The sequence below is a fragment of the Lepisosteus platostomus genome, chromosome 3, assembly GCF_059453375.1.
Source record: "Lepisosteus platostomus isolate fLepPlt1 chromosome 3, fLepPlt1.hap1, whole genome shotgun sequence".
NCBI classification, from domain to species: domain Eukaryota; kingdom Metazoa; phylum Chordata; class Actinopteri; order Semionotiformes; family Lepisosteidae; genus Lepisosteus; species Lepisosteus platostomus.
The window spans coordinates 77,803,423-77,831,087 of NC_142613.1; the positions used below are offsets into that span (position 1 = coordinate 77,803,423).

The window sequence follows — 27,665 nt, forward strand, 5'->3', positions numbered from 1 at the left end:
ACCACTGCAAAAAGTCCTATTTTAGTGAATTCTTCATTTTTAAAGTTGTCTACCCAACTCTCTCATTCTTGTGTCATGACTTATTTTCCCCATTACACCAGCTCCAATATTATCAAATGCAAACCTCAAACAGAACGTTTCAGTTCAGGTTGTTTTTTTATATGCACAAGTGCAATGAAATACTTATTTATGTGTACGCTCCGATAAAAAGACATTAGGGAGGTAACGCAGCTTTTCACATAGCTTCTCAGTCTAGACGCACATTTCACATGCTCATGTACCAGTACAAATCTGAACCCTTTCAGGAATTTACGGAGTATTCTGAAAAGACTCTATCCACCAGGTCTGAGCTGGGCTGCATCACTCTTGCTGAACCCCAGGTGTGGTAGAGTGTATGTGGTGGCCCTACACCCTATTAAAAGAGATTTTCACCGGTGTTGCTATCGGTAAGGGGTTGTAGTGCTGGTGTGAAATCCACATTAGATTTTGAAAACTGGGGCAGAAAGTGGGAAAACCCAAATATAGACTCAATATTTGGTTTTGTTTAATTGTAATTTTTTCAGAAGCTTGACTGCAATTCATTTAATTGTGGTTTTTAACCAAAATAGGTTGGATTTAAATTGATTTTATGCTATGCATTAAATACTTTAAATTCTTAAGCTTTTTTATCCTAGAAGGTATATGGCGAAAATATAAATGACTCATATTTTCCAGGGAGTAAAGAAGCTGGATGCGAAACTTTATGAGCACTTTGAACAGCACAGGTTCGGGGAGGAGTCCTTATCACGACTAGATCTTTGCTCAATGCTGAAGAAAAAGACTACAGATGGATATTACCATTGTGAAGCTTCAGTGACATTAGGTGAGTGGGTGCTTTCTTACTTTCGAATTTCCCTGAGGATTTGAATTTGCTAAATATTTTCAAAGTTTCCTGAGTTGTTTCACATAATACCTTGCTCATTGTACTTCAGTTTTAGATGATAATAGTGTGCTTTTACCTATATTTTTAATTGAAAATAATATGAATAATATGAGAGGTCTTTTTTTGACAGTTGATCAAAATAAACTAATGTTTCAGTATTAGAAACTTTGACCTCACTGCTGAACATAGAGCTGCAATGAAAAACATGTTAAAAGTTTGTATTAAATATACAGATATTAAATCAATACATTTGGTCATCAGTTTCTGATTTTGCTATTTTATTTTTAAATGCAAAGTGAAAAATATTTTCTGGATTAATTTACCATAATAGATACTACAATTCTTGATTTTGAATTCCCATGTTTATTTATAAAAGTATGACTTTTAACTCTCCTGGATTTTACCAAAGTGTTAATCATGGAATAGAAACCTGCTAATTTTCTAAACATAAAATCTATCCAGTCATTCCTTTATTGTACAAATATGCAGTTATCAGAAAAATATACAGCTCTACATCCTAGCATCCAGGAGTCAGTTCTTTTGGATGGGAATTCAGTCCATCATGGAGTGACCTCCATCAAGTGGATCGCAATTGGTGTGAAGTATCTTGTTGTGAACAATAGCAGTTTCCACAGTGGATACTTGGAACCACAGCAAGTACAGATTACAGAGTACAGAGCCCTGCCTCTGCTTAAATTGTGTTTCTTTACTCTCCCATGCCTGCAGGTGGTGGCATTTGGTAAAATATTTATAGTGGGTATAAGACCACAGCAGCATTTCACTCTTATAGATTCAGTCAGTTTACAGGTGGAGATAAAACTTTCGGATGAAAGAGTAGTTGTTCTGATAGTGCACCGTTTTTAAATTAATTTAATGTTTTTTCATAAAATTCATTCGAAACATTGATTGAAGCCGGCACTTCAACTTCTACAACGTTCTGTGATAATGTTTGTATAGTTCATGTAATATTCCTAATTGAATTTTATTAATTTTGTTTTCATTAGTTGCAAGTTGTAGGTCTGGATTAGGTTTACATTTTTTTCCAAGAGTTCAGTGTTTTATCCTTTACTGCGTTTAAGGCTATACAGTTTTCAGCTCCTGCTCACAAAATCCAGATTCTTCCAACACACTTTGTTGCTTTTCTTGAAATGCATGCTGCCTTTTGATTACTGTGCTTTAATAACTTTTGACTGTCATTGTCTGGAGTCGCCCATCTGCCATGTTTCAAACTCATTAGCAAGAGGAAAGATTTCTCTTTGACATGTCTGCGGAACAGAAGCATCTTTTTAGAAACGGGTCCCTTGTGGAAACACTTCAAAAACTCCTCAATAAAGCTCTTGAATTATAAACAAGCATTCAACTGGTTTGCCAAAAGACATTTCTGTAGTGTTTTCAGTTGAGATATTAACATGAAATTCTTCATTTTCAGTTCTTCAAAGTTGTAAATTGTCAGTGAGGACTCTTCATCTTGGTGTGTTTTCGAAGAAGAGGGGAATGTGTTGAAGAAATGACATTGTGGGGGGGGGGGTTTGAGTGTATCTGAGATGCATCCTGCTCTCTGTTTTTACACTGAGAACTGTGCTCACATTTCTACCTGGAACTGAGTGCAGGGATTTTTTTTTTCAAACATGTCCTGAACAGAAGGCTGTGGTTCTAAAGAATGTGACCCAAGCTGGCTGGCTGAGGTTCGAAAGCAAAATAGCCCCTGATTGCTTCCCCGTTGCACCTTTTTACTGCTACCTCAAGAGAAGCATGCACGCACTATCTTCTGAAGGGAAACCTGTGTAGACAAACGTCACTCAGCACCAGAACACTTCTATAAGATATTGGAAATTATTTTGCTTAATTTCAATATTTGGTTTATAATACTGTAGCTCTGTAAATTGTGATATTGGTTTAGCTAGCCAGATGAATGAATGACCGTTGATGAAAACGTAGTAAGCAGTCTGCAATTCATTTCCATCCAGTTTAGTATTTGTATTGATACTTGATTTAGGCAGCGTGAACACTTGCTTGGATTTCATCTTAGATGTTTGGCTCAATAATGATGATAATACTTGTAGGCTTTAAAAACATTCAGGGAATTAATTACTCATTTAGTAAAATGTGCTTAGCATACAGTCGATTGTCTTTATTTGGTCTTATCAAAATATGGTAAGGCTCATTGGAGTTTAATTATTGTGGGTAATTGTGTTTTTTTTATTGTTGTTACCTAATGCAATAATACAGTATATGGAGACATAAGATTATTTCAACCCTGTTGTACTTTAGTTTAGCTATTAAAGCAAATTTGTAGCTTCTCTTTGTAAACAATGAGGCTGGTTAGATAAAATACAGAGGAAGGAAGCAATAGTAAGAAAACATATATCTGTGTTTACAAATCACATTCCAGTGAACACTGATCTCAAAGGGTGGCATTACCTTCTCTTAGTGTTTTGCTTTAACCATAAAGAATAAGATTGTTTTAATATTTTGAATGCTTTGAAGATTATTTAATTAACTGGCTTCAGTACTCTCCCTATGATTAATAACCAAAGCAATACTTCTTAAAGAAACCTCAAGGTTAAAACCTTAAGGCAATTAAAGCATCAATTAAATTAAGTAGTATGAGATATACCTGTCAATTGAAGTGTAAAGTCTGTTGAAAGGACAGATAATATTTTGCTATTAAACCATTTGAAAATTCCTTAAATGTCCTTATCTCAATGTAATGTTCATGCAAGGCGATCTGTTGCAAAGTAAATTGATACACATTTGAAAATTGAGTGCAGTCTGTGATTTGAAGTTATGAAACATCTGTGATAGAGTTTCTCAATCGTCATAGACATTTTGCTTATGCCGTTTTGGTTGTAACAAAACGAGCGCAACTTTTTATCTTTAGAGTATTTGGAAATATTTGAATATGAAATGAATAATGGATGTTTCTGATTATTTCTGTCTTTTTATATACATGAATGTTGGTTTTAAATTTGTAGGACGTGAAAGACCAATATTTTATCAAATTACTGCATAATGTAACATATCCATACTGTAAGTTAAATTAGTTTTCATATTCAGTCATTTTTTATTTTTTTTACTTACTAGATATGAGATGCTTTTTTTAAAGAGGAATTAGGTTTTTTGGAAGTCAAGCAACTAAGAATAAAAGTTAAGCAACACTCTCATTGCAGAGTTTAATAATTTGACAGATTTAAAGGTTATTATTATTTTGAATGTGTTAGATATTTATAATTTGCTGTCTTTCTAATGCATTTGGTGAATATGTAATAGCAAAGCTATAGACAGAACCTCATTTTTAAGCACTGTGCTGCAAAACATGAAAATATAACAATGCTTGCATATCTGTAAGGAAACTAATCATTCCCTTAAGTATGAATTTCAGAAATACAGTACATTCAAATACTCTTGCGGCTCCTACTCTTAAAACACAACTAGGACACCTAAAATGGGCATTGAGAGACACTGAGTGAAGCTAGAGTATTGGTGCAAATGAAAGCTTTCTGATGTCTGACTTTGGATTTATGTGTCCTATTTAAGATTGTTGTGTAGACATTTTTGATTTTGTTTACAATGGCTGTGTACTAGGTGAAAAGTGTTTTTCTTATGGATTAGGATTCCTGTATTTAACACATACTGAGAGGCGCTAAAAGCGCAGTGAATTAGAGTCAGATTTTACTAAGCAAGGTGGATTGATTTATGCCATACGATTAAAAAGATGGTCAGCATGTGAATCTGGGGCACTCATGCCACATTGATCTGGCACTGGGTTGAACACTTAAGGCAATTTAATACCAAAGGTCCATATTCTTTCAATGCATCAGTTCAGTATCACGTGTCCTCTATTTGCTGTTAGCAGTGCTCACACCTGCCTTGGCATTGACATGATAAGTTTGTTCCTCTATGAGGACTCAGCTGCTCCTTGGTGAGACGTCCTGGCACAGCTCGGTCAGCGTACATGGGTGTGGGTCCCTGTGATGCCCTATTCCAGTCCAGTGCCCACCCAACCCAACCCAAGGCAGAGTGGGATTGGTATGAACTTTGGCATCGCACAGTCACTGAGCCATGAACTGACACTGTAAACTGGATCCTTCCCATATTGCAGCTTATACATATCAAACTTCCACTTGTGCACCACAATTTTGAAGGTACCTCTCTTTGCATCTGTGATACTTTTCAGTTTAGCCAGTTTCTGTTGCCAGTGCTAGTTTTTCTGCACCAGGCCGATGTGTGTATTGCAGGCACTGATGTTTGCATCCTGGAGCCTCTATTTTATTTTACAGGATTCAATCCGAGTTCATCCAGTGACATCTGGGTGGCAGTTTGTGTTGCAGGACAATGTCAGTCCCAGAGATGCCATTGGATGCATCAGTCTCGCATAGGTGTTGTGATTTATGGCTGCTCTTGATCATGAGTTGAACACGTCTGAATGTATCCTGACCGTAGACATGAGATTGTCAATTGTTTCATGCCATAGTGTCTGTCAGACCTGAATATTGATGTACCTATCCTCCACATCCCAGCAGCTTCTTTTTTTGTTATAGACACCTAAGTGACCGAGGTGACTTATTTTGTGCTGATAAAGTGAATAAATTGTATTGTTACAACCTGGGGGTTATGAAAATAGAAAACAATGAAAATACTGAGCAGGTTAATCAGTTAAAAGTTAAAAAATCATAACCCCAAACGTGTATACTGTATATGCCAAGAAATTTACCCAAGCAGTTTATATAAGTAGAAGCACCTGTGCACAGCTTTGTCAAAGGACTAGTAAATCAGAGGCAAACTGTGATAAGCAAATAAGCAAATTAATTGTCACACAACACAATTAAATAAGATACAACATGCGCGTTATTCTATTTGCAACCAAGGTAAGCCAGGGGCCCCCTGGCCAACGAGAAAAAAGTGCTACCAAGTATGCAGAATCTTATATAACACCTGCACAGGTCAACAAGAGATAAACCTGCCTTCTTAATAACAGAATACAACCTCAAGTTAAATCCCTCTCTATATATCAGGATCCTACGAAGTGAATGGGACCCTTTCTCCCTGTTCAAAACAAAATGCATCCACTAACCAGGAGAGACTGTTTTTAAACTTACAGATTCTTTATTGAGAAAATCAAACATGCTTTTCCTGAAAGCAACATGGCAAGCTCTCTTAACAAGGCTCAGATAATGAACTCCAGTCTGATCTTTGTGGATGATCTGGACAAGAAGCTCTCGCCTCTGGTCTCCCTTTTCTTTCTCTCCCATGTTCTTCCTCCTCTCTCCTTCTCTCTTTTCATCCTGTTTTCCTGGACTATTGATGACTCTTAATGATTTACCAAGAAATTAATTAACCATGGTAAACCAGAGGATTCCTCTGATCAGTGTGTCTCAGACCCCCACACCTCAGTTCCTTTCTTGCTTGGAAGCCCTTGTGAGCTGCAGGTGTTGACAGTAGCTGATGTTGACCACCCCCTATCTAGCTATAACAATATCGTTCCTGGAAAATATCCAAACCAAAATCATTTGTTGCTTTTTTCATGCCTAAAGTACAAATGCATCTAACTGTAAAAACCTTAGCTAATTAAAAATTAAAGTTAATTAAAGTAGAATGGGGGAGAGACTGTTAGTGGGCTTGTGTGGATTATTGTACTACATTGTAACAACTTAAACAGGTATGGAAAACAGAAGGGTGTTAAAGTTAATTAACTACTGGCTATTTAGTTGGATACCCTGTAAAGAGTAAAGTTTAAATCAGTTTCTCTTGGTGTACTTTAGAACTCTTGCCACATAATTATGGGTTGGGTCCCCCCTTCAAATCAGTTGATGTTTACTTTTGTCGCATTTGATTGTCTTTGTCTCATGGTATTTAGAGTGGGTTTGTTTGCAGGTGTGGACTTGTGTGGTGATAATGAGTTAGTTTTATTGTAAGGTACCTGTGCTCTAAATAGTCAGGTGCCATATTAGGAGTAGAGCCGAGTCAGTGAGGATGACTTGAATTTGTGTAAAACATTTTAATGGTGTACCCTGTATTTTATAGGATCAAATATAATTAATATACAATTGTAATTGTATATTGTAACATACAATTGTATATAAGTGAAAAATATAAATGTAACATTGTGTAAAGCTTATAGCTTGAAAATAATATTTCTAACAACACAAAATTAACCAGAACACATCTTTATGTTTTGAATATTACATTACGAGAAGGGTATTAAAATTATTTTTTTTTCCTTTTTAGAAATTGTATATAATACAGATATGATGCATAATGAGACATCCTACTGGTCGACATAGAAAACTTTGAAAGAACAGAACCTGGTCCTACAGGGTTAGAACTTAAATTCTTTTTACCAAGAAGCCATAAAAAGTAGATTCTGAAGACGTTCAGTGGGTCAGTGGGTTTACTTTGTAGAAATCGGTCTCTGCACGGTGACTCCTTGCATCAATACAACTTTGTGAATCTATTATATATCAAGTGTATGTATTGGAGAATGTTTTCAGGGTTCAATTATTTTAGCCTTTCAGTGCCAAAAACCTAAAATAGTGGAACTGGAAGAGGTGTTAGTGGGGCCAGCAGGGGGCGCTCACCCTGAGGTCTGTGTGGGTCCTGATGCCCCAGTATAGTGATGGGGACACTATGCTGTAAAAAGGTGCCGTCCTTCGGATGAGACATAAAACAGGTTCTGACTCTGTATGGTCCGGTCCCTTAGTTGTGTTCAGATTAGTGGCTGTTTTCAGCACGTGAGGGATTAAAATGATTTAAAATGAGCATGGGATGGGTCCAATATATGAATAAATACAGGATAAATGTTGATGTGTGCTGAAATCTACAAGCAGAATAAGGTGAATGTGTTAAAAAATATATTTTCCTCAATGTTTTGAACTGTAAGTGGGGCTATAACATTAAAAAGTAAGTATTACACGATGATCAGATGGAAATAAAGCTGTCTCAATAGCAGATCTACGAGTATTAAAATACATAAATGTTCCTTTAGTGATCTGCTTTGTACCACAGGAGAAGGATGTTTCTTTAAAACAAGCAGCTCTTTCCACTCTCCTAGCATTGGTCATGTGGTCGATATTTTTCAAGAAAGCTGTTGCTAGCTTGTTGCTTCATGTGACCACAATTATATCACACACAGAGAACAGGCTGGTTGTGTGTTGTATAAGGAGTGTTTTCTTATTTACTGTTAAAACTGAGCATCGTAGCCCTTGTTGTTCCTTTCAGAGTTAATCTGAGTTTTGGACTTGATTTGAATTGAATACAATAGATGAAGTTCATTACATTTTTCTTGCGTTGCAGTATCTCTTGGAAAAAAATGTTGCATATTTACAGTACAAAATGTTAGATACTATGTGTATAGATAGATTGATAGAATGCAGTATAGAATTACACATCACAAGGGGTATTAATAATATGTATCTGAGTTTTTATGACCACTGAGAATTCTTATCACACAGTTCAGTACAGGCAAAGGACATCTGTGAAATATATTGATAAACTGTATTTATCTGTAATATAACAGGCCAGATACACTAATCCTCAACTCTCCTTAAAGTGTGAGGTATGTTTAGGTTGAGATGTGTAAAAGTTGTCCAAATAATCAGATTGAATGTTAAAAGGTGAGTGCCCTGATCTAGGAGACCAGCTCACTATTTCAGAGGTATGACCTTCATAATTATGTTTGCCTATGTTGATTAAAGCAGCTTCATCTGCTTTAATTTCCCTCATTTCCCTCACAGGATCTTGTGAGTGGGTGCCATATTTTATAGGCCAGTCTTCCATCCCTTTGAAAGTTATCAGCTAAAAAGGCCCTCTTTAAATTTAGAAAGGGGTGCTGTGTTTATTTTTAATGGAATTAGTTTTGTACTTCTGGAGGTATCCAGCAGGTGGAGAAACATGGTACATGGAGTAACCAGTTCAGCATTAGTTCAGAAACAAGTGTTACAGTAGATAGGTTGGCCTTACCTTTCTTATACTGGTTATATCATCTATTGATGTGTATTAATCACAGAAAGAAGTTGGCGCTGAAAATCTGTTAAACTCAAGATGTAGATATTGTAATAATATTTTAGCGACTTTAGTACCTGTCCATTTCAAAGAAAACCTTTCGGTATATTTACCTGCAATTAAATGTTTATGAGACTTACATTTATCTTGAAAGCACAGATCTGTGCAGAGCTTGATTTCTGTAACTTTTTGAAAGAGGTGTTGGAGTAGAAGCTGCATTATCTTTAATGACTATCACTTTGAATAAAGGAATTCATTCTTGTTTACAGCGATGACCTTGGGAAGGCCTGTTTATACAGCAGAAGTTTTAATGCAGCTGTTCAAGGGAAGTACCTTGGCCAAGGGTACAAAAACAGCATCTCCAATGATATTTGAATGTGTCTAGAACGGGGCAATGGCTCTGTGGCTCAGGATCTGCGCTTGTGGCTGGAAGGTTGCCAGTTCGTATCCCCTGGCCGGCAGAGGAATCCTACTCCGTTGGGCCCCTGATAAATGGCTGAACCTGCGCTCTGACCCCAAGCGTCTCTCCCTGTCTGTGTGTCTCATGGAGAGCAAGCTGGGGTATGCATAAAGACAAATTCCTGATACAAGAAATTGTATATGGCCAATAAAGTGATCTTATCTCTTTTCACAAGGCCCCACAATCACCATGCCATCTAATGTAATCATCTCTGGGTTTCAGGTGAAGTAGCTCTTCCACGAGATAGTCCTGTGTTGTATAACTGGCGACACTCCTCTTGTTTGCAGTTACATAACATTTAACATTTAAAGTTTAATGAATTGTTTAAAGAGGTGGCTACCCTTGCAGCTGAAATATTTAATGTAGATTATTACAATAAGGATCTGAAAAGGTCACTTTACCCAAGATCAATTTACACCTGGAATTAGTTGGGAAAGGTATTTTTGTTCCTTGAATTACTTCATGCACTGTGTTTATCCTGCTCTCATTTGAATGAGATTTGTTTCCTGTATTTAACTTCATGATTTTATTTATTAATGCATGCTTCAGAGGAAAGGATATATTATCCAGGATAAATACTTGATTTGTTTTTCCATTCAGGTGGTTGAAACATTATTCAGTAATAATACAAGGCATGTTTTTACTTCTAAAGCTGTTCTAGATTTCGCATGAAAAGATAATGAAAAGGTTGTTTTAGTAAAACCAGTTCAATTTATCACCTTGTATAATATTCTGAGTGTATGTGGGCTGGAAAATTACAATAATAATTACTGATAATGCCTGACCATATTTCAGCATTTTCTAACAACATTTATAAAATAGTATCAAGGATCAAGAAAATAGTAGTGCTTGCTATCAGTTAGGTGTTTAGTAAAATAATCCAACAAATAAGTAATCATTTATGTGCTACAGTATTTATTACACTACACCTGAGATGAAAATATATATAATATTTCTGATACAGTAATTTAACCCATTTTCCTTAACAATCTCATTATGGTGCCTCCGAATAGCATTTTGTTTCCTCACGGCAACTAAACTGATTACTTGTGCTTTTCCTATCCAGTTGTAGTTTTGCTTGTGAAAGTGCTAAATTTGTTTAATGCAGAACAAAAAAGACCTTAAATCATGTCAGGCAAGTTTCAGACAATAGGAAATGGTAATGCTTCATCTCGAGAACCAAACAAAAAAGCTTATAAAAGAGAATACTTATAAGGAGGTGCAATAGGGAATTTTGGAATAATACATTGTTGTTCAAGTGAAACCATTTACTGATCGTTGGAGACTGGTTTGGGGAATTTGGAGGGGAGTTCATACAGTGTAAATTGTAGGCATATAAACTGATAGCTTTTTAGCAGCTGTAGAATAATACCTCTGCTGTTTCTTATACAGAATACAGAGTGATTTCTCTTGGGTTACAAAGGAATAAATCTTTGTCTAAACAAAATTCTTAAAAATTCAAGAATATGCATTCAACATCTTGAAAAGACTCCCAGTAGCTAAATTATGTATGTGAAAACTGCCATTCCAATGCTTCAATAATTCAATACCTCCTTTAAAAAGTAATTTGCTGGAGATGTACTGTAGCTGCAAGAACTAAAACGGCATTAGTTCTTTAGCATTGTGGGAAAAGTCATCAAGTTATTTATGCTAAATTGTCAGACCATATATTGTACAGCACATTGAGAAGCTGACTGAGAGGAGCTGGTCCTAGGTTGTCATAAGAAATACATAGATTTTGTGAGTTCTAAATATCAGTTGAACACCTTTCCGATAAAAACTGACTTTATTGTTTGCAGTGCATTAATAATTGAATGGGAAATATTAATTTTCCTGAAATAGAGTGGAAAAACCATTAGGGGTGTCCAGAGCCAGAAGCCGACATGGCTAACGATTTGCTTCTTGACTCAGTTTGTCACAACACCAGCTAGTGGTAACGCCTGTATTGATCTAGTGTTTTCAGGCAGCCCAGGTGCAGTGAAGAAAACAGCATAAAGGAGCCTGGGAACATATGTTCCAAAGTACATTTTGAGACTGTACGGAGAACACCAAGGTTTACGATTTTTAGAGAGAAAACTGTGAAGGAGTGAGGCTGATACTTAAAGGAGACACAAAATGGATAAAATAAATATTTAAATCACTAGGAAATTTATAGCAACAATTCAAAGCATATAGAATGAATACACCCGAGAAAGAAGTACAGCAAAGCCTGGGAAGAAGTGGCTCAAATAGTGTAATAGGTTCCTGTTTCACATTCACAGAACTGGAACCGACAATGGTCAGATCAAGGAGGTAGAGGTGAATCGCTGGAGTTGACTCCAGTGCTGATATTAGAGTCCGCTTGTCTTAGTCTCGTATATCTTTAGAGGCCGGAAGGCATTGGTACTGAAGGGTCCAGGAGATGTTATTCTTGGGACAACATTCTTCTGACACCCACTCAGGACAGGGTTAATCGATAGATCTTCCACGACGAAATGGGAGAACGTCGGCACGAATGGATGCAAACAAAACGTATGATTCGGAACGTTCGTATTTCGAGAACAGGTTCTTCCAGCTTTCCCCTCACAAGACTAATTCTAGTGTTGCAGGCAGTGTGCCACCCATCTGTTTTCTATCTCCGTGTCCAGAACTGGGTGGTGGGGGAGCTGGAGCCCGTCCCGGCAAGCGCAGGCCGTCTGCGTTCAGTGTCATTTCAGTGTTGGGTTAAGAGCTGTTCAGTGTCTAGGGAACAGAACAAATGAGAAGTGAATGCTCAGATTGTGACAACTGTGTGTAGTAATTCAGAATTTGTGTGCACTTCTGTCCAAAGCAGTTTATATGTGTAATCGTGTGTGTGGGGGGGGTTCACGGGAGTGATCTGAGTGCAGTACTTTGCTCAAGGGAATGTCAGCAGGGCCCTCTTCAGACCTGTCGAGTCCCAAGATCTGCCCACTGCTCCACAGTGCTGCTGGGTATCACTTTATGTAAAGGTTCACCTGTTTTTGCCCTCGAATATTAGTTCAGAATGTAAGTTGTTAACATGAATGAATGAATAACAATAGTCTTAAAAACAAAATAAATTGTAGCATTGAAGTTCCAGCTTATTACTTTTAGGTAATATACTGTTGCATTTGTTTACAATGCTAAAAGTGTAATGATTCCAAAACAGCATGAAAAATAAATATTTGTAACATTTTCTTCCCCTAACCTAAAACAAAAAAAATAACTTTGCCTTTGTTTAAATACCATGGTTGTTTATACAGTAGAACCCACTGACCTGATAAAGGGAAAAGACTTTGGTTGTATGTACATTACCAGTGTATATGCATAAATCACCATTATATTAGTATTGCACATAAATAAAAAGTGGATACTACATTTAAAATGTGTTAAATTTTGTAAGTATGTGAGATATTTCTTACCATGTGCCTATGTACTCTGTTTTTGCAAAAGTGGGACTACAAACTCGGAAAAAGTATTTTTGTTCCCTTTAGTGCACTGACTTAATGTTTTTTTTTTGTTCAGGTGTAGTCTTTTACTTCTATTTATTTGATTATCAGACAATTTCTAATTCAAAAGATACTGTATATCTGAATACCATTATTTGAATATATAACTGCAAGAAAATTATTTGACTACTACTTCTAAAAAGATACGATGTAGTGTGTAGCATTACGTACTATGACATGGAATGTAACATTTGTGTCACCATACTTTAATTTATAGATCTTGTTTTTTAAACCAGCTTGTAATTTTGGGGCTGTCACTGGAGTAAACGTAAAGGGGTCAAGTGGTGTAGAATTGCCTCTAATATCAATAGTCTCCTTATTGTTATTTATTTGGTTAGCATATACCCCTTTCCAGATGACTTACTATATATCTGACATCTGAGACAAATTGATCTTTAATCATTGAAAAGTCAGTTGAAATACAGTTTAATGTCAAATGTTGACATTTTGGGAAGATTTAAACACGAATGCATGATGAATAGATTGATGTTAGTGTTGTTCCAGCTTTTTTCCAGCAGTCTGACCTTGGCTTATTTGTCATCTCCATGGCCATTAGTATTGATATTAGCTGTGTAACTAACTGCTGCATGATTCATCTGGTCCTAGGGGTCTGAAATTTGTGGAAATATTTCACATCTATTATTTAACTGAATGCTTTTAGGAGGTACATATCCTGTCACTGGGGACACTATCAAAACCTTTTAATTCCAGTGACAATATTAGAATTACACTGTATCAATAGCAATCTAATTAGTTATTTTAATTACTTTTCTTTCTTGATTTGTTTTTCTAGTTAGAACTTACTACCATTTATAGACATGAATTCTGCTGTATTTTATAACTCACTATATTGTTGGAGTATTAACTTTGATTTTCTTAATGGTGCATGGCACTTTTGATGTTTTCAGCGGTCACAACATGCACATTGACCTGAACAGCAGTCATTTATTTTATTTTCCTTTTTTGGAAGTATAAGTGGTTGAGTTACTGTGGGTTCTCAAGACGGTAGTATAATAGTAGCTCCTTTTTTGCACGGAGCAGGGCATTCCTGGAGAATAACAATATACAAAGTTCTGTATAGCATCTAGTGAACAGCATGAGACGTCACCACACTGCTGACATCCCAGTTTATTGAATCATATGTATTTTTGGAGTGAAGACTTGCCTTGTCAAGTGCTGTATACTTAATATATCAGTGTTGCATAATCTCTGTTTGTTGATTAAATTTAAGTGATCATGGTACTTTGACTTTCAAACACTTGCTAAGAGTCTCACTAAGTGATGTATAATCCCCCAGTTGTGGTGAGTGGTTATTTTCAAGTGTAAACTTGAATTACAGTTAAAGTACTTAATAATTTATGCACGCGTTTGCATTTTATATTTTGAAATACTGTACTTTATAGCCATGACCACTTGCTCCATATTTTTAAATCACTTTTTTACAATATACATGGTTTTCTTTTTCTTAGAACAGTCAGTAACATTTGGTTTAATATGTATGCTGTGCAAGACTTATAAGTTACAGCTGCAGGAAAGCTCTAACCCCACTTGTACCTTTCAGAAATTTGGGCCTTTTTAGATTATAGAAAAGGGAATAAAGGAACATAGTTGAAATGTTCAAATCATTTTTATCATTAAAGCCTTAATGCTTGACATTGGATCTGTTATGTATTAAATGAAACTTGATCTTGAGATTCCACTTTCTAGTGAAAACAATTTCTTAGAAGCATTTTAATCAAATCCTCATGTTTGCACACAACCCAAAAAACATACAGCTACTGGTAACTGACCAGATGTTTTTCCCTCTACAGTGAATTAAGAGGATGCAAAATTATAAGATCTTTAATCCCTGTATGTGGGGATTAGCTCTTTATCATTTTAGTTGTGTTTTAAAACCCAAATAGGGATTGTGAAAAAATAATTAAACTTGCAGTATAAAATCTTACTTAGTTTTCTTGAAATACAAATACAAATGTTTTTCATATTTACTATTTCATAGCTGTACAGAGCAGTGTACCCATCATAGAAGTGACATTATGTACCCATGAACGTGTCAACATCTAATGTATCAAGAATTAAAACTACTGAAAAAATCAATTACTTCTCTATATGCATAGCACTAAGAGTAATAATGCTGAGGCCATTATGTAAGTTTCAGTGTTTATGTAATATGACTTAACCACTGGAGTAAGAGAGGCACTAGACAATCAAAAAAATTAAATTGCAATTATATAGAAATCAAACATAAAGCTTAAATAATAAAGATCCGTATGTTCCTCTGTTGTCAGCATCTATGCTGGTTATGTGAAATTATCTTCATTTTAAAAGATAATGGATGAAAACACAGCATATAGTAAGAAGGATTAATGATGAATTGACTTAAGTGACATAACTATTCTAGGTGTTGTTGTATGATAGAGAATAGATATTAAATTAAATATTTTTATCAATGTTCCTACTTATTGGTAAACTATTGGCACTAGGCGCACATCTGTGCTTTAATTTGCAGCTTATATTTAAAAAAACACAACTTTCAGAACTGGTTATGTTGTTCATGGATGCATCTATGGAAATATAAGCTTTTCTGAGCAGTAAGTGAGCCTTTGTCTTAATCTGGCAAATGTGAAATAAATAAGGTACAACATAGAAAGAATATAGTGCATATGTTGTTACTGCATCAGACTATGCAGGTTAATGTGCATGAAAAATTTCTTTGTGTGCATATTTTTGCCTCGTATTATTCTTCATCATGCCCTGCAATGATCGCGCTCCAGTTCAGGGTGCACCCCACCTTGCATGCTGGGATAGGCTCTGGCTCCTCCGCGGCCCTTTATTGGATAAGAGAATTAGAAAATAGATGACTGGATGTACTTCACCTTTATCTTACAAAAGGGCTCCTCACTTGTTTACAGCATGTCTTTGTACAGTGGAAATGTGGGGTGTTTCATCTCAACAGCAGTTCTTGTGGTTTTTGCTCATATTAAACAAAAGTAATTTTGTGTAATGGTGTCTTAAGATTTGTGTCTGTAAGAAGGCGGCACAGTTGATGGGACTCCTGTTTATGCAGCTGTTAACTTTCTTTGTCTGCATTATTTGTAGGCAGGTGAAAGTTTCTGTACAGCCCATATATAATATTTTAATTAGACAGACTTAAATTAATGCTGTTAAACATTTTTTTTCAATTCTCATACCAAAGGAAAACATTAATGTACTGAGATGGCCTGAAGGCATTTTTATCATTTTGGCCAGCAGCTATGTCACCCTGCACTTCACATACAGCAGCCCATGGAGCTCCGCAGGCCAGTACGAGGATGGGAGACCTCCTGGAAAAGCTGGGGGTGCTGCCGTTGATGGGGACACTATACTGGAAAAGGGCGCTGTCTTTCAGATGAGGCGGAAAACTGAGGTCCTGACTCTCCGTGGTCATTGAAAAATCTCAGGGCTTTCATGGGTGTAACCCGGTCGTCACCAATCAAGGAGTCCTAATAATCCCCATCTCTGTTCTCCTCCAAACTGGGAGCTGGTGCGAGGGGAGCGTATTGGTGCACTCTGGCTGCTGTTGCATCATCCAGGGGGGGCTGCACACTGGTGGTGGTGGAGGGGAGTCCCTATTACCTGTAAAAGTTCTTTGAGTGGAGTGTCCAGTAAAGCGCTATATAAAAATAAGGAATTATCTAAATAGTAAGTGGAGCATATCCGTTCCATTCAGTTTTTTTATTTTTTTTTCCCCCAACTTTCGATACCACGGCAACAGTCGAGCCTCTGGATTGTATTAAGGTCAGTAATGAATCAAGTAATCGAAATGGCTCCAAAAACAATAAATCACTATCCAAATTTTTTATACTTTACTTTTCTAAAAGCACACATAAGTAAAATGATTGGTTTCTTTAGATAGAATATCAGATATATGCCTAGAATATATAAATGGAATTAAAAAAAGCTTTTTTTAAAATCTCAAACTGGATTTTGTTTGTAAGACATCAGTATATTACAAAGTGTGCATAGTGCTACCTTTGCATTGGGGAACGAGTGATATACACCTGTACAGTATGCGGTGTATTTTAGTTGTGTGTGTTGCAAGAAACACGACCACAGGATGGTTTACAGTACTCATTTTTTATTTTAATGCAAAATGGGAAATGTATTTTACAACACTGTTTTTCAAATTCCTTCGTGGGTAATTTTATTGTTACAATTTTCAAAATATATAGATTATGAAAGCTTGTCCCAGCTCAATAGATGAGTTTCAAAGGTACAGGAAACAACATGGCATGAGAGAGACCTTTCTTGGATGAAAAAAGTCAATTGACTTAGAGTATAGACGTGTTGTCTATAAGAAGGAAATGTGGCATAAGCTTAACTTTTTTTCTGTTGCTGGGAAACCTCTCTCTTTTAGGTAAGGTACACATATTTGTGTATTTGTTTTTGGAGAGTATGAACATCTCTCATTTATTTGTGTCTAAATGTTAAATAAAAAGTTATTTCTTTAGTTTTGAATGATCACCAAATCCTTTCTGTGCTTAAATTCCCTAGAGCAAAATGAGAAGTGGTTATAAGAAAACCCCTGGCCACAGTGCTGCCTATTGCAGTATAGAAGCCATTGTGCGGAAATGGAAAAAAAAATATATCACTTCAAAAACATGCAGTTGGCCTCGGAATTTAAAAGACAGCTTGTAAGAATGTGTTTTAAAAAACGAAACACTCCCCTCTTGCTAAGTGTTTCAAAGTATTGGAAGATTGCTGAGCAGTGGTGTGGAGAGGCATTAAGATGAGGTGCTCCATCCTCTCAAGAGTGTCAGGGTTTTCATTTTATTTCAAGTGGCGTAGTTTAGTTTCATGGGACCCTGACATTTCTTTCTTTAGAATATTAACTATATATATTCTGTATGAAGGTGTATAATGACCACATTTAATACTAATAATGGTCTAATGGTCATTAAGTTAAGACTTAATGGTCTAATAGAATATTTGCCTAACTCTGGAACAGTAGTGGAGACAACATTTTGTATATTTCATCAGTACTCTTTCATTGTTCTGTGTACTGTATGCTCTGTTTCATTCTGAGAAGCCTGTGATTTTCAGAAATCCTGTTCTGTTATGCAGAGGAAGTGCTCATATCTAGCTCTATATTGATATGCTTTGCCACACTTGCTAAAGCATTGGAAACTGATTTGAACTAATGATATAAACACAAAAACAGGCAAATCTAGAGAGATTGTAGAGAGCACAGACAGTGCTACCTCATTATATCTAGTGTGTTTTTGAAATGTGGGATAATGTTTGTACCGCCCGGCACTTCTGAATGTGTAAAACATTGGAATTAAACAACTTTACAGAGCAAAAGGTAAAATATACCAGTGATTTTTTTAAAGCTTTGGCATGTTGAGGAGATATGTGACAGCAACTATGTTTGGGTGAAGGTTAAAGATTGCAAAATGCATGCTGTTCTTTTCAGTACTGTTGGGGAAAAATGTTTGATTTTTGCTGATAGTAGTTTTACCTGAACTAGGTCCTTGGATTGGAAGTCTTTATTTTCCTAAATCAGAGAGAACTGATTCCTTACTTCACAGCTAATAGACACACTATATCCCATACACATAATCTTGCTTTACATATTATTAGTAATTTTATTGCTTTTTTTACTTTTAGAAATGTTATATTTTGCAGTCATGTGTATGTGATGGATAAAAATTAAAAAGTCACACTTAATGTATTCTGCACATTACTTTTATTAATGAGGAGAGTTACGTGTCTTCTGTCTGGTGCCATGAGCAGCCATATCACTCTGCAACTCGCAACTGGCAACCCACTGAAGCTAAGCAGGTGTGAGCCTGGTCAGTACCTGGATGGGAGACCTCCTGGGAAAAACTAAGGTTGCTGCTGGAAGAGGTGTTAGTGGGGCCAGCAGGGGGCGCTCACCCTGCGGTCCGTGTGGGTCCTAATGCCCCAGTATAGTGACGAAGACACTATACTGTAAACAGGTGCCATCCTTCGGATGAGACGTAAAACTGAGGTCCTGACTCTCTGTGGTCATTAAAAATCCCAGGGTGTTTCTCGAAAAGAGTAGGGTGTAACGTTCTGGCCAAATTTCCCATTGGCCCTTACCAATCATGGCCTCCTAATAATCTCCATCTATGAATTGGGTTCATTACTCTGCTCTCCTCCCTACTGAGAGCTGATGTTAGTTATGGCGCACTATGGCTGCCGTTGCATCATCCAGGTGGATGCTGCACACTGGTGGTGGTGGAGGGGATCCCCATTACCTGTAAAGCACTTTGAGTGGACTGTCCAGAAAAGCGCTATATAAGTGTAAGCAATTATTATTATTATTATTATTATTATAATGATGATGAGCTTCCCAGTTGTTTGTCTGTTATAGATGTTATATTCAGTTTTCCTCATGCTGTTTTTTTATTCATTTATATTATTTTCTTTTCTTTTTTCCCCGCTTCTGTGCAAATTAAAGTATAATGCAAATATATTAGAAGAAATATAAGCTGTTTGCAGAGCCTGTCACCTAATGACTTCATTATTCAGCCAAGTTCCATTACCCATGCAATGCACTATTCAGCAAATACAACTGTGAACTTACTTTCATAATAGTAAGTTAATGGAATCATCCATCAAATTATACATTTTTGCTAGTCTTCACATCGCACATTATTTTCACTTTATGAATGATTGCTACAGACCAACATGCTTTCTTTAAATACATTTCATTCAAGAAAACAAGTAGGGAGTATACAAAAATCACTGATCGTGAAAACCTGGGTGCTGCCCTGAGGTTATAAAGGATGATAAATGTGCCGTCGTCATTAGTGAAGTAATTAGTCAGTCGGTCTGTAGAGGCCCTGACCCGAACAGGGGCTCGGTCGAGAAACGGTACAATAAAGATGGAATAGAAAACGTGTTTTGCATCAGGCTCATTCGTGTGAGACATAGTACTGTAGTGGTCTCTCTTTCCACACCGGACCCTGGAGACTGAAGCTCCTGTCTGTTCCAGGGCAGGACAGCTCGTTCCCCCGGTAACCTCAAGGTGTCACCGGGAGGGTCTTAAACTGTGAGTTGAAGACCTGTGTCAGAATCCCCCTAGACTCTAAAATGTTCACATTATGGCTGTTCTCAGTTTTTTGGGGTTTAGCCCCTATGCAAATAGTTAATATTAAATAAAGTTGGTTCTCTGTGCATTATAAAATCGAATTTAACGTCAAGAGCAATAGTTTGCTGTTGATTAATATAGTATAAGATTTGGTTCAACAATTAGTCCCTTTTTCTAGCCTTTAAGCCAAACAAAAACGCAGAACATAGTTATTAACACAACTTGTATCATACTGTTTCTTTTCTGTTTGGCTTTTTATAGATGTTTTTGTGTTTCACCTATCTGGCCAAGAGTCCATACTGATTGTGTTTCTGCCTTTCAGGAGATAATCCCCTCACTCTAACACGTCAACAATGCTAAGGGATAATCAGTGAAATGTTAATCCCTTCTTAGTAGATTTTACCATTGATGCTCTTCTTATTGAGGGAGAATTTCTTCAAGGCACACAAACCACAGGCTTGGTTACGATCTTGTAAGAAATAAGTAAAATACATTGCAAGCCAAGAATCATGATGTTGAAAAGTCCGTACTTTTCCCAGTGGTAGAGCACTCATTAGTGGCAAATACCGGTTCATTTTTAAGGAGATGATAAGCAAACTGACTGAGAAAGCACTTACCCCTGTGTCTCTGATACCAGGTCATTGTCAGACAAAGGAAAACAAGTTTAGTGAAAGTAGGTCAGGAATAATTCATTTTAAAACAGTCGCTTGCACAAACTATCCCTTATTAATAATTTTCAGATTTGTTTGTGGATGAATTCTTACAACTACTTACAGCTACTCGTTTCACTGTTTCTTGAAAGAAGCCAGGGTACTGCCCTCACCAACATGGCCGGACGGCTAATTTCTCACCAACACGATGGCAGTACTTTAGGAGGCTCCCTTTCTGACGTGTTCTGACAGCATCCAAACCTGAACGGAGCTTGACACTTCCAGCCTGACACTCGTTCGGAAATGTGTTATTTTAGCAGAGCTACCTTCAAATGGAAAGGATTCCTGGCTTTTCCTTTACCTTTGTTTTCTTTTTTGTCAAGTATTTTTTTTTTGTTTACATCAGTGAAAAAAATATTGTTTAACAACCCGAATAAAACAATTTAGTGTGTCAGTGTTGCTGCAGCTGGGATTCACTCTTCAGTTTTGCAGTGAGAGGGACTATGGTAGTATATGTTGTCCTTTATTAATGACGCACTTGGGGGGGGATATGTAATGTGATGCAGTTAAGTAAAAGATAACGTCATGTGAGTTTTTCACTATGCTAATTGCCTTTTTCAAATGTTGCTTATTTACTGTGGTAAATCAGATCATGGTTATTTCTGATGCACTATACGGAAACCTGATGCCCCCAAGAATATTGTAGTGTGTATTGACTCACTACATTTCAGGGTATTCTGCCTTATTCAATTTGCTACAGTAAGTGGGTTAGAGACAAATTTATAGTTTATTTCTTACTTTCTGCTCATTGCAAAGTCGACACTATAGCAACTGTTCTCTTAGGACCAAACATGTCAGAAAAGAATTAATGTTGCTTTAAAATTGTGTAACAAGGCTAGCGTGTTAGAGATTTTAAATGCCAAATTGGTCCAAAACAATCTTGCATTTGTTAGAAGTGGGCTCTGAATACTTAAAATAAGATATGAGTGGGTTGTACAGATCTACAAGTCTTCTGCATTACAAGCTCCTGTGTTATCAATACTTTGGGGTATGTTCTGTTTGCTTTAAGGCAGTTAATTCCTTGGCTATGTAAGGATTAATTGCAGAGGAGTAAATTAATAGGTTTTGGACTTGAGTATTTTTTTAAAATAGTCTTGGTATGGGTTGGGGAAGTATATTCGAGGACTGCTTAAAGAAGGATGACCTTAAGATATGAGGAAATGTTTTTTTCTATATCTGTACCATTAATGCCTCTAGCTATTGAAGTCTTTGAATACACTTCTCTGTGCTTATGTGTATCTTGAAGTCTTTGAATACACTCCTCTGTGCTTATGTTTATCTTAAAATCAACTGTTTTCACTTCATGGTGTATTATAGAAAAAGGTCTTGTATGAAAGTGACCTTTCTTCATGTAATTTACAATCCTTTCAAATAGGCAGGATTTAAAAACATCTCATTTCTTGCGCCTCCTATTAGATACTGCTAATTACATTGCGTTTCCCCCTTAGATGTTTTATATTTTTACAAATTTTATATTTTTACTCAGAAGTTTAGAGAATTTTCCCTAGATAATTGTAAAGAAAATCTATGCTTCCTGAAATCATTGCTCGATTATTTCAGTTTTCATTCTACCAAGTATTTTGCTTTCCACAGCAGCACAACACTTGTACTTGTGAGGTAGCAGTTTTGATATTTGTACCTTCTAAACAATATATTCCTCTTTTTCACATAATTCAAATTTTAGATTTACCAGCAGTTAATCATACTAAATAGGAACAAGTAATAGGTTTATTCCCTGCTGAAGAGAAAAGAAAGGAAACGTTTCAGCTGTGTAGTCTTCTTCGGGTGTGAGGGAAGAAGGGTCCACAGCCGAAACAGGGAATAAACCTGTTACTTGTTCCTTTGCAGCCCAAGCATTCTGAGGCAGCTACCCACCTGAACTACTGCATCGTATTATATATACTATTGTTATACGCTATTCTTGTTTAATAGCACTTAGCTATTAGCATGATATTCATTATCCAGACCAAAACATGTACAATACAGAAATACTCAGTAAAATATTACTATTAATAGTCAGTGTAGCAGTATTAGTACTGCTGTATTGGTCGTGTTTCATTGTGTTGCTTAAATGGTTCATTTGATCCATCAAAAAGGGATAAGGTATTAATTCAGAAAATAAAATGTTATTACATTAAGTTGGCCATTTTTTAACCTTTTTATTAGGACAATCCCATAGCTATTTAGATTAAAATTACTATACAGCAGGAAGAAGAAACAGAAACCAGAAAAACTGTCATCTTGCTTTTGTTCATTCACATTTCTTTTAATGAAATCCCTGAAATGTGCAAGTGGGTTTTCAAGTTTTTTTTTTTAGAGTGGAGACATGTTTGACAGTCAGACAGTTTGGCTTTTTCATGTGTCATGAAATGCAGTTGTTTCTACTTGAATATAAATGGACAGTGGAATAAAAGCAACTTGCATTGCTTAACAGCTGAATCACAGCAGTTATTGACAGCCACAGATGAATGAAGAATAACCCCTCATAAACAGCATGACTCAGAAGAAAGAGCAAGGACTCTGCAAAGGTTATCTCTCGTCTGCACTTTATCTGTGCACATACCTGCCTTACATGGATCATCATAGTGTACAGAACTGCTGTGAGCTGACCTTCATGACGAAAATCAAAAATCGGCTGAAATCTGCAGCAAACAACCTCTACACACACGCACACCATAAGTATCCCAGGTGTTGATGTTTTATCCTTCTTAGGACAAGAATTGTGCTTGTTTATTTCTCAAGCATGTACAGTATATGATAAAAGGCAAATAATCATCTTTCTTGCACTGTAATTTGCAGGTGTCTTTATCCATTTCACTCTGTATCGGAAATCTGTAGTATATGGTGTGTCGGCATTCTAGAAGTAAGATCAGGTCATCTAAAAAGTTAATCGCAGCCAACAAAATGTTTTTAAAATTCTGCCAAGCTTATCCTCCGATGGATTATGTCCAGATACTCTATCTTTTGTTATTCCTGCTAAATACCTCTGCTCATCTATGTTATTAATGTAGATCATTAATAATCTTTATAGTAAAGCATAGCAGCTGTTAAAGCACTCCTGTCCTGAGTAAGTCTTAATATATCATTTCAAAATGTGACTTTCACAACACCATCTGTCTAGTATTTAAGACATTTAATCTGAGTAACAGTATAGTATCATTCAGTGATCTAGCTTTTTTTCATTTAAATGTCCGAAGAAGGCTCCACAGCTGAAACGTTGTTTCTTTCTTCTCTTTTCATTGTGGAATAAACCTTTACTTGTTCCTGTGCAGCCTACGCATGTTGACACAGCTACCTACTTGAACTAATACATTTTTTAAAGGAACAAGTAATAGGTTTATTCCATGCTGAAAATAGAAGAAAGAAAACAATGTTTCGTCTATGGAGCCTTCTTCAGGTGTAAGAAAGATAGGGCAGTCAGCAAAGATAATATAGCAATAATATACCATTCAGTGATCTTGTTTTTTTCATTCAATTGTCCGAAGAAGGACATGTCCACAGCCGAAACGTTGTTCCTTTTCTTCTCTTTTCAGCATGGAATAAACCTATAACTTGTTCTTTTGCAGCCTACACATGCTGACTCAACTACCCACCTGAACTAATACATTTTGTTACAGTTGTCCAAGTGGTGTCAAAGGAGGAAATTTGAATATTTTCATTTCTGTCCTTAGAACACGTCTACATCTCTTAGATCAAGTTGAAACTTAATCTTAATGATTTTTGAAAATCTTCCAAGGTTTATTTTGCTTCCAACATGTGCCCTTTCAGCCTTCATTCTCCCTTTGAGACATGTCCTATATGCCTTCACAATCCTGGCAAATCTCACAACTTTTCATTTCATGGCTTGGATTTTATGAGATTCTCAGATTTCCATCTGAGAATTCAGATGGAAGAAGAAAATTCCACACAATTACAACAGGGTTCCGGCAACATTGTTGCTTGACGGTCTTAATAAAAATGAATATTATTTGAACTGTACAGTATAAGGCCACGTGTGAAGTAAATAGCGGTGCTATTTTTAATGATGTGACTGAAATGATTTGCTCTGTGAAACTGGGTTTTTGTCCGTGGACTCTTTGTGGTGGTCTTTCAGATCTGCCAGCGGTCAGTGGACTGTGGGTAGTGAACTGTCGTCTGTAATAACCTGTTTACTGATTCTACTTTATGTGAAGTTCTTCATATTCAATACTGGGAAAACTAGGTCAAGATCTCATCCGTCTGTTTTAATTGTGTATGGGCATTTTTTGGTATTTAACTCCTGTGAAATTCCAGAAATGGAGTATTTTTAAGATGTGGTAATTTTAGAGAGAGTTTGCCATTACCCAAGAGTGGAATTACGTCTGTAGTCTGACCGACTCTAACTTTAGCAAACAACTCCCTGGAAAGAGAAGCTTTTTTTCCAGGGTCAAAATAGGACAAGAACTGGTGGCAGAGGAGATGTTGAAATGGGTTTGTGCTCAGGATCCACTGTTTTTACATGTGGTGTCAGACCCTCATAAAGTACTTCATACGCTTCAGCACATAAACTGCTTACTACCACTACAAGGTTTGATTAAACATCTTCACTTCTTACTTCTGAAGATGATTCATTTTAAAGGAGAAAATCATTTCAGTTCAAGGAACGTGTATGGTCAGCACATACTGTACCTAACTCCATTATTTTGTGCATTGTCTTAAAAGGCTAATCTAGATATCAATTATTGAGTGTTATTTTTATTATAAAATTCTTTCCCGTTTTTGTAATTCTCTCCTTGAAAGCCTGCTACAAAGGTTTCTTACAGGAATATTTTCAGTTGTTTTACTCCTGCATGGTAGCTTTTGTGCAATTTAAACTATTTACATTTGTACGCATACAATTGGATTATTGGTTCCCTTATATTTTCATCTCATAGTTCGGGAATATCCAACAGAAAATGTGTTTGTTTTGCCACTAAAGCTCTGGCACCAGCCCCTAAGAGCCTGAGACAGCACGTACAAATGTACTGTCCATTGCCAGTCCCTCCGTGACGTCTTGCAGTGTGAGTCTGTCACACAAGGGAAGGGCAGGCATCTCTCACCACTGAGGTCCCACAGTCAAAGTCCCTGATGTGAATTATCCCTTCTGACTGCATTATACTTTTTGTGTGGACTGGGTGTAACTCGGCCATCTGGGAGACCTTGACTGTAGTTGTCTCATGGCTAAAACTAGACTTTAACCACCCATTTCCACAGATGGTGAACTCCTAAATAAAGGTAGTGAGGTTCCCATAACTCCATGGACAGTGGTTTGTTTCCTGGGACTATTTAATGAAAAAAAAACTTTGTAATACTAATATCTGAATGTTGTAGATATCCGGAAATTAAAGACAAAACTAGACATTGCAAAGTCTGGCACAACTCTTATCAGTGATCCATTTTCCTCCATGTCCATTATACGCACAAGTGTGTTCTATAATCTCACCCTGAGAAAGGAAATTAAACATGATACACTGCTGGTTTTGTTCTTGTTTTATGAGTTCAGTAGAAAGCTGTTGGGTAACAGGGCTCTCTGTATTTGTCCAGAGGGATAGAGGACATTTTATTTAGTTTTTTAAAGTTATTTCCTTGCCTGGTGCTTCTAATTCGAGGCAATTTCCAATTGTACCCATGTGTACAGTTAGTCATGTTACCAAGAGTAAAAGAAGAGAAGCCTTTGCCTGAGTGAAGGATACAGCCGCAGTGTCCCACCAGGAATTGAACCTTCAAAGCTTTAAGCTTTGAGTCCATAAGCTTAACAATGACCCACAGTGCTGCATTTGTTGTACTGCAGGTGAAATCCATTTCATTTTGTTATCAAATGGATTGAGTTAATTGGTTTAGCAAGAATAGGTTTTAGGGTTTGTATTTGTAGGCTTTGTCTTTCATAAGATGTTACATGGGGCCCGAAGGTGAAGATTAATGTTCTAGGCTATGAAGTAAATGTTTATGGTTCATTGTTTTTTTTTTTTGTAGTCCTGAAACTGTTTTTAATTTGGGGGACGGTAAACAACTACCTGAATGATTTTAATAATGAGATAATTTCTATTTTTTAATTTATTAAAGAAGTCATGGTGGTGTAAGTATCATCTCAGAAATGTACAGTATAAATAGCATAGGATGGATTGGTTTAGTAGTATAATGTTTTTTAAAGTGTATTTGACAGGACGTGCAGGATTCAGTATATGATTTAAGAAATGAAGGGTGTGGTAATGGATTGGGGTTACCATCCCACAGGCAACACTTTTTTTTCTGTTTTGCACATGTTCATGTAATCCAGTTTGGTTATTATCTTATGTGTCTGGGCTTCATTATTATAATATAGTATACTGTTCCATAGTTCAATCAGTTCTTGTGACATATCATTTTTCTAGTTTCTAAGCCACTAGTATCATAACTTACATCCTGCATAGACCCTTTCCTCAAGAGTCCTGCAAAAACCAAGTCCATTCTTATCTACAAGAAAGAGAAGAAGACAGTATATTGTATAACATAGGAAACCCCTCTCCTGGAGTGAAGAATCATAAATGGGATTCCAGGAATGAGTAATAAAACTCACAGCATTTTTGTGAAATTGAAATCAATTAATACTATTATTTGGTATTTAACACCAGTAATTATAGCGAGACATATCAGTCCTTGTTGTCAGAAAGAAACTTGGATGTCAGGACACCACATGCACAGCAACACCACGAAGAACTGCTCGGACTTCATTTGCATGCACATCAGTAGCCTGCTGCTAAATCAGATTAGTATGTAAATGTATTCATGCTCTTAACGGTACTTACCAGTAAGTGCCCATCAGCCAGATTTTGGGGGTTTTCCCTTTGTCTTCCATAATTGTATCTGCAGTAGTGTTGATTTAATTAAATGAGAAGAGATAACATTTTTATTGATTTTTGTAGCATGATTTTCTTCCTATGTTACAGTTATAAATATCTTGGCTGCCAGTGTAATACTTTATACTGCAGTGTGTTTTTTAGTTTAGCTA

General features: G+C 36.5%; 1 protein-coding gene across 4 annotated transcripts in view; it reads left to right on the plus strand.

The window, feature by feature from the left end:
• akap7 (A-kinase anchoring protein 7) overlaps positions 1-27,665 on the plus strand; it is a 67,539-nt gene that overhangs the window by 9,861 nt on the left and 30,013 nt on the right. For all 4 annotated transcript variants that reach the window (XR_015935543.1, XM_088626923.1, XM_088626922.1 and 1 more), the window contains exon 7: positions 715-862. Coding sequence is in view for 3 of the 4 variants with exons in the window: in XM_088626923.1 (XP_088483049.1) it covers positions 715-862 (148 nt within the window). In the remaining variant the exon portion in view is untranslated. The remainder of the gene's footprint in view (positions 1-714; positions 863-27,665) is intronic.